Source organism: Bactrocera oleae, chromosome 3 (assembly GCF_042242935.1).
Source record: "Bactrocera oleae isolate idBacOlea1 chromosome 3, idBacOlea1, whole genome shotgun sequence".
Taxonomy (NCBI): domain Eukaryota; kingdom Metazoa; phylum Arthropoda; class Insecta; order Diptera; family Tephritidae; genus Bactrocera; species Bactrocera oleae.
This window is the reverse complement of record NC_091537.1, coordinates 88,226,115-88,239,004: the sequence shown is the minus strand read 5'-3', so window position 1 is coordinate 88,239,004 and position 12,890 is coordinate 88,226,115. Positions and strand designations below refer to the sequence as shown.

Here is a 12,890-nt window from a genome sequence, read left to right as displayed (position 1 = left end):
CATAAAAAAACACAAACAAAATTTGTATATTATGGATATTAAGTACGAAGAAAAGAGGAAATCACTCATAATTATTGGCAACCAAAAAAAAACACTTGACCACATTTATGATTTATGACAATCTGGCAACTGCACTCGCATTTTATTTGCACTTTTGCATTAATTTCAAACCTTTCGCTCATCCTGCTACCGTTACCAAACACACCCTCCCAACAACTATATACAAATCCTTTATGCCATTTTTACGAAATCTTCTAGACTCACTCGCTACCAACCGACACAACGCATATTGGCAACGAACAGCTATGATGACCCATTCGTCGCGTTCGCATACAACGGCAAGCTTTTGGCACAGCCTCGTAAGCTTTTCACCGATCGCTGCATATACCTACTAGTCATATATATATGTATATGTATTTGTACCTCTGTTGACAAATAATTATTGTATTGTGGGTTTCAAGGCAAACTCAACTGTTTTTGTTAGTGCTTTGCTTTGCAATTCTTTATTTTTTCTACCTTACGATATAAGAACTCTTCGAATTTGAAGTGAAAATCAAACAAACAGTTGCTGTGCTATAGCTTTTTCTTGTAATTATGCAGATTTAAGCAACATTTTTATCAATGTGATGTTTTCGAAGCTTCAGAGGTGATTAGTGATAACGGTTTTTGGCATAAACTAAATATTTGATATTTATGAAAAATAATATAGTATAACTTAATAGCATTTTAAAAACAGATAATATAATTAAATACTAGTAAATTAAACTAAATTACTAGTAATTAAATACTATTAATTAATGTAATTCAGTACTGACAACTAATGTAATTAAGTACTAGTAATTAAGAATGTAAATATTTTTATGATTACTCATATACATATGTATGATTATAAGAGTATTTAAATGTAAATATATATTTTTAAAAACATATATTTGCTTGTAAATTAGCTACAGGATTAATTTTGCATTTAGTGTATATACAGTTATAAAGTACGTAATTAAATTACGTGATTAAATTAGCTAATTAATTCTTTTATTTGGTTATTTACTTGGAGTTATTGCTGATTTCTATAGATGAGACATATCTTAGCAAATTTGGAGCAGTAATTAAGCATTTAGAAGCATGTAGGTGTGATTATATTAAGATGTTAATTTTTTTTAATTAACTTTTTTTTTAATATGAATGAACGAACGCTGATTGTGATATCACTTAAAAAATACTTAAAACAAAATACTTAAAAAATGAAAAATAATTAATAGTTTTTATACTCAGTTATTATTTTATTGACTTAAATTCTTCTTTATTGAATTAAAATAAATGAAATTAAGTTAAATTAAATTAAATTAATTTGAAATAAAATATAAAAAAAAATAAAAATAAAAAAATAACATAAAATAAAAAGAAGAAAAATAAAATAAAATAAATAAAAATAAAATAAATAAAAATAAAATAAAATAAATTAAAATAAAATTAAATTAAATTAAAAAACAAAAAAAATAAAATTAAAAAAATAAAATAAGATGAAGTACAATAAAATAAAGTAAAAGAAAACAAAATAAATATATAAATAAAAATAAGTAAATAAAATAAAATAAAATAATAAAAACTAAATGAACAAATGAAATTAAAAAAAAGTAAACTTCACAAAAACAACGAATCCTTAAACCATAGTTGTGCAAAAGTAGTTAAACTCGGCTAATGCTTTAAATTATTGTTATATTTTATTATATGCCGACGACGAAAAACTTTGAAAATTATATACAGCAATTGATGAAAGGTGTTTGTTGCTTGGTGGGATAGAAATGATTTGCCATTGAATCTCAAAAAATGTAAAACGATGTGCGTTTCCCGTAGGTCTGTGCACCACTTTCCTTATGTAATAAGAAACTATATACTAGAGCAATTTTAACTTTCTTGATTTGGAAATTACTATGAACCCTAAGCTGGACTTTAGTCTTCATATTGTTATCATGGTTTTGAAGCTGGACTAATCGGCTTGAAATTTTCACACGACTTCTTAGATATACTTGTCACGTAATGACTGAAGGAATACGATTTTCAAAAAGAATTTCGATATTTTTAAGCTACTCTAAAATGCAAATTTTTTCAATTGACTATCTTTTGGGAAACCGCCATTTTGTCAGAAATCAAAGTTTTGACTATTTGGATTTAGGATGAATACAAAAATTTTCTTCATCGCCAGACACCTTTTTTCGTAAGTGCTCCTGGAGAACTGCGACGGGAGTAAGAGAATCCAAAATTTTTCAATAAGCATCACCGATATCTAAAGTACACTAAAATTTGTTAGTGTAAATTTTTTTATTTAAATTTTTTTTTTTATTTATATTAAAAGGGTATTCGTAAAAAATATTATTTAAAATTTAAGGTATTTTAAAAAACTAATAAAAATTTGTTTAATATTTACTTTGCTAAAAAAGTTTCAAAGAGTTTAAAAATATTAACATAATAGGAACAAAATAATATTTTTAGTGCAATATTTATAACAAACGTTTTGATTTTATTTTTTTTACAAACAATACTAAACAACAACAACAAAACAAGAATAATATGGTATGTGAAATTTTTTGTCTTGTGAAAAGCTAATGCGCAGAAGAAAACTTAGACTAGGCTAATGCTTTAATAAATTATGTATATATAAATATATAAAAAATTTATTGTATTTGTGTAAATACAATGTAATATGCACAATAGCTTATAATGAAGAAGAAAATTAATGTATATAATATAGTTATTGTAAAAATAAAAAATGCGATTATCTCTGAGATTCAATAGCTAAAATTAATTCATATTATACAAGGTGTACATAATATACTCTTTTATTGAATAAAATAATTAACAATTTTATTGCCAATATTAAAAATCATATCGTTGAATATTTATTTTGCGGAAGAGGAAAGTAATAATTAACAAGTAAGGAAGGGCTAAGTCCGGATGTGACCGACAATTTAATATGCTCGCAAGGTAAAGCGATAAACGGGTTTTTGGTGTATATATATTTTAATAAAAAGCAGGAAGTATTGCAACCATTCTTTATAATCACAGGCGAAATGATACACTATTATTATAAAGAGATACCATACTTGCTGAATTGTATTAAGATTTCTTATATTTTAACCGGAAGTTTGAAAATATTTATGTCAGGTATATGGGGGCTAAGTGATGTATTGACCCCACCTTAACCATTTTTGACACAAGCGCATGCTGTCATCACAAAAATATTCACCTTGAATTTCACAACTAAAACTCACAGATTAACCGATATGTTCCATAAAAAACTCAAACATATGCACTGCTGTTCACATATTTGGTGTCTGGATTCTTGAAAATTTATAGTCCAATAACGATAATTTTTGGCATAAGATTAAACAGCTTGAGAGCACTGTTTGTGCAAAATTTTTTTCTGATAATTTCATTGATGTTTGATTTGTATACTGTAAAGTGAAAGAACAGGTAGAATGCAGAAGTTTGTTATATGGAAAGTAGGCATGGTTGTCATTAGATTTCAACCATTTTCACAGTGTTTGATAGAAATGTTTGGGTATACACTAAACTTGGTTGAAATTGGTCAAGTATCTCCAGTTCATGAGATATAGTATTTCACACAAAAGTTGGGTGGTGTCACGCCTATTTTTAAATGTTTACTCTTGTACCTATAAAACTCTTTATATTTCAAGTCCTCGTTGCCACGACTTCAACTCTTTTTGGAATTTAAAACAATGACGGATTCCTGATAGGTGATAGGTACGAATGATATTATGCTATGAACTAACATAAACTATTTTTTGCATAAAATCATATCTACTCAAAAATAAAGGTTGATTTCGCAATTTTTTTTAGTATTTTGATTTTGTTTAAATATTACAAATTAAAAAATTGAGAAATAAAAGGTTTTTAGCGAATATCATGTTTTAAATAAATCGACTGATTAGAACTTGAGTTATCATGATCGCAGCGAAAGAAGTATTTTCGTGCAAAATGCGTACAAAATTTTAAGTTGACACTAAACCGGCCGAGTTGCCACGACTCTTAAACTTCTGCATTATTTTTAAAATTCCTTTAAGTAGATATTTTTGCTATCGAAATATGAAAAAAATTAGCTGCTTTTATTTTTTAATTAATTTTTTTTTTATGTCTTAACTAGAATACTTTTATAAATAATTTTATGTTCCTTGACTTACTCTGCTCAAAACCATTACAATCACTTTTCAGCATATATCTGTTTAGTATTTTTTAATTGTTGTCACAAAATTTTTTCTTAAATCCCTACAAAAACAGTGCTCAATTGCTGCCAATTCATATTATTTAAGTGATTGCAAACTTCAGAAAGCAACATTGCATATAAATAATCAAATGCTGATATAAATGCTTAGAAATGAAAATTCATCATACAAATTATTAAATATTGCTTTATTTATTGCACAATACTTACTAAAACTGTAGTAAAATGGCCGGCAGCTTATTTGTCAGCACTTACAGCTTTGAGCAGCTCTTCACACATAGGTACATATGTATGCAACGTCTGCTCCTTTATATACCGATATAGTTTGTGTAAAAAGTGCAGCATAAGCAAAATATGAAGAAAATAAACCAGTTAAAGCAATGAGAGTTGCTACTCTGATCGCCTGGCTGCGTCGCATAAGACGGATTTGCATTGAAACTGCAGCAAAGCAGATAAATTAGAAAAAGCAGATAAATCAAAATGAAAATCGTTTGACCACAGAGTAAAGCGAAATAAACATAAACTTGCATAGTTACTATTATACATATATATGTATACATAGTATGTAGTTATATAAGTGTGTGTGTATCAAGGTGCAGTTTCTTGCTAAAAAAAAAGCAAATTTTTATAAAAGATGATTTTTTTAAATTTCAAAAGCTAACCAGCAAGCAGAAAAGTTCGTAAGCTATTTAGAAAATTGCTTGCGTAGCAAAATTTTTGGAAACTTAAAGCCACAACAGAGCAATGCATCACACAATATTGACTGCTGTTGTCTGAATGCATGTAAATTTTTGTGTGGTGATGCTTGTTAGCTAACCAAGTCTTCGTTTGCAGATGTGAAAGGGAATTGGAGGCAGTGAGGCTAATAGGACTAGTATGTATTTATGTAGGGAATGCAGCATAGAAAGTAGGTGAAAAAAAGGTCTACTACATAAAGCGACCAAATAAAGCAAGTTATAGAGTATACTAAAGCTTGTTGTTGTGTTTATTAAGACAAAAAATTATTGAGATGCTGCACATGCGTTTTGAAGGTCAGTATCGAGCCATCATACCGCATATGCATATATATAAATTTTTCATACATAGATATTTATAATTTATTTACTTAACATTTTTTGTATACCCTGAAATTTAAAACAGTCAGAAAGAAATGCCGACGACCCTATTAGGTGTATACCGTATACACTTTCCTAAACAATATAAGTATATGGAACATATTCTAAAAAGTGTGAATCTTTTACTTTAAACAACTCGGCCAAACCGAAATAAATTGTCAGTTAACTCTAATCTAATAAGTTCCCAGAAGTCTATGTAAAGATCTGTGGTCAAGGAAATAACAAACAATCGTATTACATAACATTCAGTAGTAGAAGAAAATTTTTTATACAGAGGAGAAGTTTAAAAAAGAGTAAGCCACATACATAGATCTATTAAAGCAATAAATATAAAACCATTTCCATTTAAAATTTTTTTTCAAAATGTTTTTGCAAACTGTCGTTTAGTCTAGCGGTCCCTGTTTCCAGCATTTTTAAGCAGTTGATAAAAAAACAGCATTTCATATTTTTACTATGCATTTTTTGTTTATTTATGTTCCAAGCGTACATCAAACAAATTAAAAAAATAACTTCAGAAAGTTATGCGTCCTTGAAGTAAAAAGCGAAAAAGCGCGTCCACGTCATCACGATTTCATACTCTTGTGGTTATCTGATAAAGGAAACATTGATGATTTCATGATAACTACAATTGGTATTAACGCATCAACCAATAAAACTGATTTATCTCTTTTTTCTTAAAAAACAAGGCTGCTCAAATGGAAGTTCTATTTTTTTTACTAATAATTAACTTTCACGGTTTTTTTAAATATTGCAACTTAGACATTTTCGTTTTTGCTGAATCATACGATTACGGGATGTTTCAGAAATAGAACTTGTCCGTATCGAAAAAGGTGGTATCGAGAAAAACGTGTTTAAGGTTTTAGTTAGGTTGCGCTAAAATCTGTCTAGTTGTCTAGACACGAAAACGTCTATAACTTTGAAAATAATTTGATTTTTGAGAAATTTTTTTTAGGAAGATTTTTTTAAATATCTGAACCAACGAAATATGAAAACAAAAAATTTTTGTTTTTTCATATTTCTAGACTAGAATACCTTTTAAAAGATGTGTGAAATTAGGGAAGGGCATAATTTTTTGGTATTCTGAATTTATGACTACTACTATGCACAATTTTTTCAAGAGCAGGAAACGCTTTATTTCAAATTATTTTAGATAAGATGTTAATTCAATTCCTTATTAACTATTTTCCATTTAATTAACTTTATTTCTTTAATTTCCAGAAAACAAAATATACGTTATATAAAATTAATTATAGAAAAATAAAATTTCAATCCAAATAGTTTCCAATAATGCCACCGTTAGTGGAAAATCCAATCTTAATCAAGCTGATATGAGCTGCTGTGGTTTTTCACTCAAAATTGCAAGCACAAATTAAAATTGCAGCCACAGTCAAAAGCACACATTAACCAAATGCTATGTAACAAACCAAAGGGGGCATAACTTCCAATACAACATTAATGCAGTATATGCATACACACATACATATGCATATGAATCTGCTTACTATGAATTTCACAAACATATATCAAAAGTGAATTTTCATTAGAGATGCTGCTACTAGTTTACTACACAGTAGGTGCATAATGTTTCTAAATAAGTTTCTATATATCTATGTTTGTATGTATGTAAATGGCCATGAGTTGGAATGCTTTAGAGTTGAATTCAAGATTATCTGCCCAGGCACAGTTCGTCAGGTGGCATCTTTATATGGCATATACCAGCTATGACTGCTTTATATACTAGAATACATATATACTTATATACATAGATGCATATGCTATACATCTACTACACTACATGGCTAGGATCTACATATTCCCATTTGCAATAAATCAAATTTTCGTACATTTTGGCAAAATTTATTGCATTTGAAAATTCGCTAAGATAAAGTAGTCGTAGGCAAATGTGGAGGCAGAGCGTAGAATACTGGCAGAGAGCTAAAAATAACTGCCAAAAAATATTGTAGTTATATTGCGATATTTTTGGCAGATATACCATATACTGCCTGGAGAGTGAGTGTTTATGAGTTTATATCAAAAATAATTTTCACCTTGCGATTTGGGCCTTAACAGCCACAAATCCCTCGCTCTCTCTCTTTCCATACAAAATTACTCGAAACAAAACAAAAACAAAAAATTAACTAAATTATTTTTTTTAAATAAAAATAAAAATTGCTTCAAATTTACCAGGTGCTCAGAGGCCACTGAGCGTGTTGGTCTGGCCTCTGCTCCTGAGTGCAACTAACAAATTCAATTTAGGCCAATCACCAGTTTGGGTCAAAGCGGGAAATAATATTTTATTTACTTTATTTCAGGCGGCACCCACATAGCGAACCACTTTTCGGAGCAGTAAACGGAAGGTGTCTTGCTAAAACAATTGCGGTAATTTAATTTTAAAAATAAAGTGGGAAATTTTTGCAAAAAGTGGTGTGTTTCATTTATTTTGTATGCATCTGACTGTTTGGCGAGGTTCACTGAATCTGTATAAGGTTAGTGGGTCATTGATACGTGGTAGAAGATCTATTTAAATATAAATCACAAAAGTACTTAGTTTTGCCATAAAATCTGTTATAAAGTTTACAATGATTCTTCACACTATTGATCGTGTTTCTCAAACGTCTACAATTGAAGACAGAAAGAGAGGAAAATTATATCAAAGCAAATAGATATATCCATTCAACTCCCAGATAAATGTCAAGACTTATTCGAGATGCTCACCACATGAAAGCCTACCGTCGGTCAGCTGATCATCTTCTGACAATTCGCTTGAAGCAAATTAGGCTCAACAGATGCTTGCGACTTCTTCAGTGGCACGCCGTCAGCGGCATGAAAGTACCCTTTTTACAGGTTGTTCACTGTTAAGAAGTTGGCGACATCATTGTTTCTAATAAGCAAAAAGACAAAAACTTCCATAGACGAAAAAAAAAATGTTATTCCACGGGTTCAACGTGGCCACCATGCAGCTGCTGTAATGGTTTGATAGAAAGTCTCCTGTAAAGGCATTACACAACTTCACTTCTATGAAAAAGGGATTAAAACTGGGGCAAGAGTGTACTACCAGGATGTTTGTTTCCACCAAGATTCTGCTACAACACACAAGTCAAAAACCACCCAGCAGTGATTTTAAAGTGATATTCCTGGTTTCATAGCTGTAGATGAATTGGGTGTGGAAGTCCAGATTTGTATCCATTCAACTACAATTTGTGTTCAGAGTTGGTGAAGATGGCTTGTCGAATAGCCCACAAAAATTTTAAGAATCTCAAAAAATCTTTGCTCAATTTCTACGGTAAAAATTGTACGTGCTGCTATTGATCAATGAGCGAATCGTTTGAGGGCTAGGCGTTAGCAAAATGTGAATTTCGAATAAAATTTTGTATATCGCTCATTTAATTTATTGCAGCCAGGTAAGGTATAATGCATCTGGAGAAGAAGTTTTCCAAGGTCTTGTGAGTTTACTACGATAACAATATATACTGAATAAGTAGAGGAACATCGGAATCAAAGAAAACGTGTAGGAAAGTCATTCGCACTCAGTCTATATAAAAATTTATAAATACATATATCTGAACAGAGAGTAAATTTATTTTAATAAATTAAATATATTAAAAAAAAAACACTAATTAAATAAAAACGTCTCAAAATTTTTGTGATATGATTATAGTAAGTATCCATAATCCATAAATTAAATAACATATAGCGTAAAGAACTATTGAGACAATCAATAAAAAAAAAAATAATTAAACATTTTTTAAATAAACAAAATAAATATTTTATTGCAAAAAGTACTTCATTTTTAATTTTAAAATTTTAAATTATAAATTTTCTGTAATTCATGCCTTTATAAGACAATATGCATTAGTAAATAGTTAAATCTAATTGCATCCTTATAAACCTTAATGTAATTTAAATAAACAGTATTTAATTATTTCAAGCTGCTCGAATACTTATTTCTGCAATTTCTCCAATTTTTGTGGTTCGGAGCTGATTTTAATTTATTTGGTTCCGTAGAGCATTTGATTTTCATTTCTTAAATTTTCCGATCAGCTCAATTCATCAGCTAGCGCAAATCCTTGCGATCGAACCGATTTCAAATTCAAATAAAAAAAAATCAAAGGTCGCGTTTCCCAAGCAAATTTGTCAATTTACACCAGGCGCGCAGAAAGCCCAGCAAGTAGCAGCACGCCACTCGAGCGGAAGTCAAAAGTACATATTACTCAGTCAGAATTGTGTTGCATACCTAAAAGGCGTCATATATGAAGATTTTTTCAGCCACGTCACCCTGTCCTTTCGTACTGTACTTCATGCGCCTTAGATTATGCAACAGATCGGCATTTTAAGTTCCGCTCCAGCGCTGGCGGCTGCCTATTGGGCGCTCTGGGCGCCTGGTGTCAATTCTCAAATTTACTTAGGAAATGCGAACGTGAATTTGATGGATGCCAGAGTAGCGCTTGCTGATCGATTCGATCGTAAGGGATGCAAGAGATGCAATGTGCAATAAAAAACTAAGCGTACATGTGTGTGAGTGTATATGAGCAAAGCGCCGTCTGTGAAGGCGACTAAGTAAATAAAATTATACACATTTTTTTTTTGAAAAAAATTTAAAAGTCCAAGAAATAAATAATTAAACGATTTGAAATAATTTTATTACATTTATTTTTAATAATTTTATTTAAAATACATAAATAAATTTTATGATGCAGACCGATTTAGTGGTGGTTATATTTGCATTCTTATAGCAAAGCAACTGTTTTAAAGTAATCTAATGCACTTCGTGGCTGAAAACTGTTTCGGTTGAAACGCGTTCGATTTTTCCTTCAGTAAAATCTGGTTATCTAAAAAATAAACAAAAAAATAAATATTATTTATTTAAATGAAATGTGCTTTTTTTTAATTAAGAAATATTAAGAAAATTTAGATACAGGGAGGAATATAGGCGATCATATGTTATTAAACATTTTATGAATTATAAAGCGATATTCTGGTTAATTATGACTACGATGATGCTTAATAACACACTGTGCTCATCGCTAAATCGGTGTGATTTAGAAATCAACTTCATATATTTTTTGTGCACAGAGTTCGTCGAGAGTTGAAAGCAATATATTGCGATATGATAAGTGCAGGTAAGTGTAAAATGCATCAAATAAATCTAAATAAACTTTTGACAATTGAATTTATCACAAAAATTCGCATTTTATTTGAGCAGATGTATCGAAATCTGGTAGAGCCAAGAGATATTCACAAAAACATAACAATAAGAGTTGCTACTGTTCCAAGAGGATGCTGATCCCTTACATTAGAATATGCTATTGATATATGGCTATAATGTGGTTCTCACATCTAAAATGAGCATACTTCTAAAAACCAAAAAAAAAGTCTATCCAATTCAATCAATAAACGGAATATATTTCGAAAGGCTATATTCAGCCATATTTTAAAATATAGTTAATCGATAAAATTCAAATTTGAGTAAAATGATTAGGGAAGAAATGTTTGAGAAAGATAGTAAAATGTTTGGAAAGCTCTTAAATTTAAAAGTATTTTGGAATATACCTACATAGTTGCCTTCCATCAAAAACATAATGATTTTGCTTTTCGTAGATTTGCTAGGTCCTTAATGTAGACGATTTTGGTATACATTTTTTATATATCATAAAAGTAAAAATATAATATATTAGGCAAAATATTATAACGTGTTTATTTACAATTAAAAATTTAGTAAAAGCGCGGTAAAATATTTTGTCCAAATTTTGCGAGATGTGTTTAAAAAGAAGTTGCTTATTTGGTGTCTTAGACACAATGTGAATTTTTCCGGTTTTAGTTTACTATTTCAATTACCCATCTGAAATAAAAAAATAACGTGTGCTTTTTTTAGCGTGTGGTTTTCAATGAGGCAATACATTTTTCGGAGTTGGTCTTTTTCACAGCTATTACTTAATTTTTACTCAGTTTGGTTTACCATTTAAAAAAGAACTGATACTTTTTGAGTAAAAATACAACGTTTGCAAATCGTGCTTATTTATTACGAAACTAATGGTTCGGTTCGCATAAGAAAATTTTGTTTAACGATGAAGCACACTTTTGCTTAAATAGGTATGTTAAGAAACCCAAATGTCGCATTTGGAGTGATGATAATGCACGAGTCATTGTTGAGACGTCATTACATCGTCAAAGAGTCACCGTTTGGTATGCTCTATGGACAGAGGGAATCAATGGTCGATATTTCTTCAAATGATCGAAAATTGAGGCTCTCGGCTTTAATTTATTCGAGCCAGCCGAATGATCACTTACCCGAAATCATTTCTAAAATATAATGATAATTTCCTATCTTTATAAAAATGCTAAATTCTTTGTCATAACATAATATGCGCTTTATTACTTCTTGAAAACCACATGTACCTTTAATGGATACATTTTCTGGACCCTCATTATAGAAGAAAAGGTTTAATAACGAAATATTATTTTAGTCTAGTTCGCTAAGGAGAGAAATCAAATAAATATATTTAGTAACCTAAAGCGACCATATGCCATTATTCCTTTGACGCCACTAAATTTCTTCCATTGAGACTAGAAACTTTTATTATGCTTACTACGAAGTACTAAAGGATAAGGATATTTGTAGTAAATAAACCAACCAAAAATAAAGCAACTGAAAACAAAAACACAATTTAGTCAATTTCTTGCGAAAAGGCTATTGAATGCTTGGTATAAATTGCAGCATATATTTGTGCTATATATGTATATATTTCGTACATGTGAGTAAATACATCAACACATGTGAGTAAATATATGCAAAATGTGTGCCATTAACTCGAGATAGCTGTTACATACATACAAATGAATACTTATCAGGAACACAAACAAAATTTTACAAACTTTTTTCAGTTTCAAAAAAAAAATAAAATTTGTAAAAAAATTTTGAATAAAAATTCGGCGAAATAAAAATTCGAAAAAATCACACTACCAGGTAAGCATATTTCAACAGCAAGATGATATAAACATCCCAGGTTGCTGTTAACGAATCTCTACATTTTTTGGATTTTTGAAAATAAAATTGTTGTTGTATACAACAAATCCACACATGAGGAAATATGCTTGTGGAGGCAAATAAGTCTTAACACAAAGCTTCACAGACAATACACATAAAATAACAAAAATCCCCAACATACATACTCATATGCTAGACACACACAACACCCCACACTCTGTCAACACAAATTTGGTGCATGCAACACACACTGCCTACCACAAGTAGCTCCCAAAATCCCTTCAATATGAGGCTGATACAACAACACTACTTTTCCCAAAAATTTCCCAACCCCAACATATACTTTCACACACAAGACATATGTTGTTACGTACAGGCACAGACACTTATATATTATATATACACATATATTATATATGTATGTAAGTATGCTTACAACATATCTTGTCTGCCAAAAATGCTTGCAGAAAAGCTGATAAAATTGGCTGGCTAATGGGCTGAGTTACACTCTCACTTTTATCCAGGAGTACTAACTGTTGTTGTAGTTATT

At 29.9% G+C, this 12,890-nt stretch overlaps 1 protein-coding gene across 2 annotated transcripts in view; it reads left to right on the top strand.

Annotated features, from left to right (window-relative positions):
- TrissinR (Trissin receptor) overlaps positions 1-802 on the top strand; it is a 160,523-nt gene extending 159,721 nt beyond the window's left edge. For both annotated transcript variants that reach the window (XM_070107151.1, XM_070107150.1), the window contains exon 10: positions 259-802. In XM_070107151.1, the coding sequence (XP_069963252.1) occupies positions 259-309 (51 nt within the window). In that variant the 3' untranslated portion in view covers positions 310-802. The remainder of the gene's footprint in view (positions 1-258) is intronic.
- The last annotated feature ends 12,088 nt before the right edge of the window (positions 803-12,890 follow it).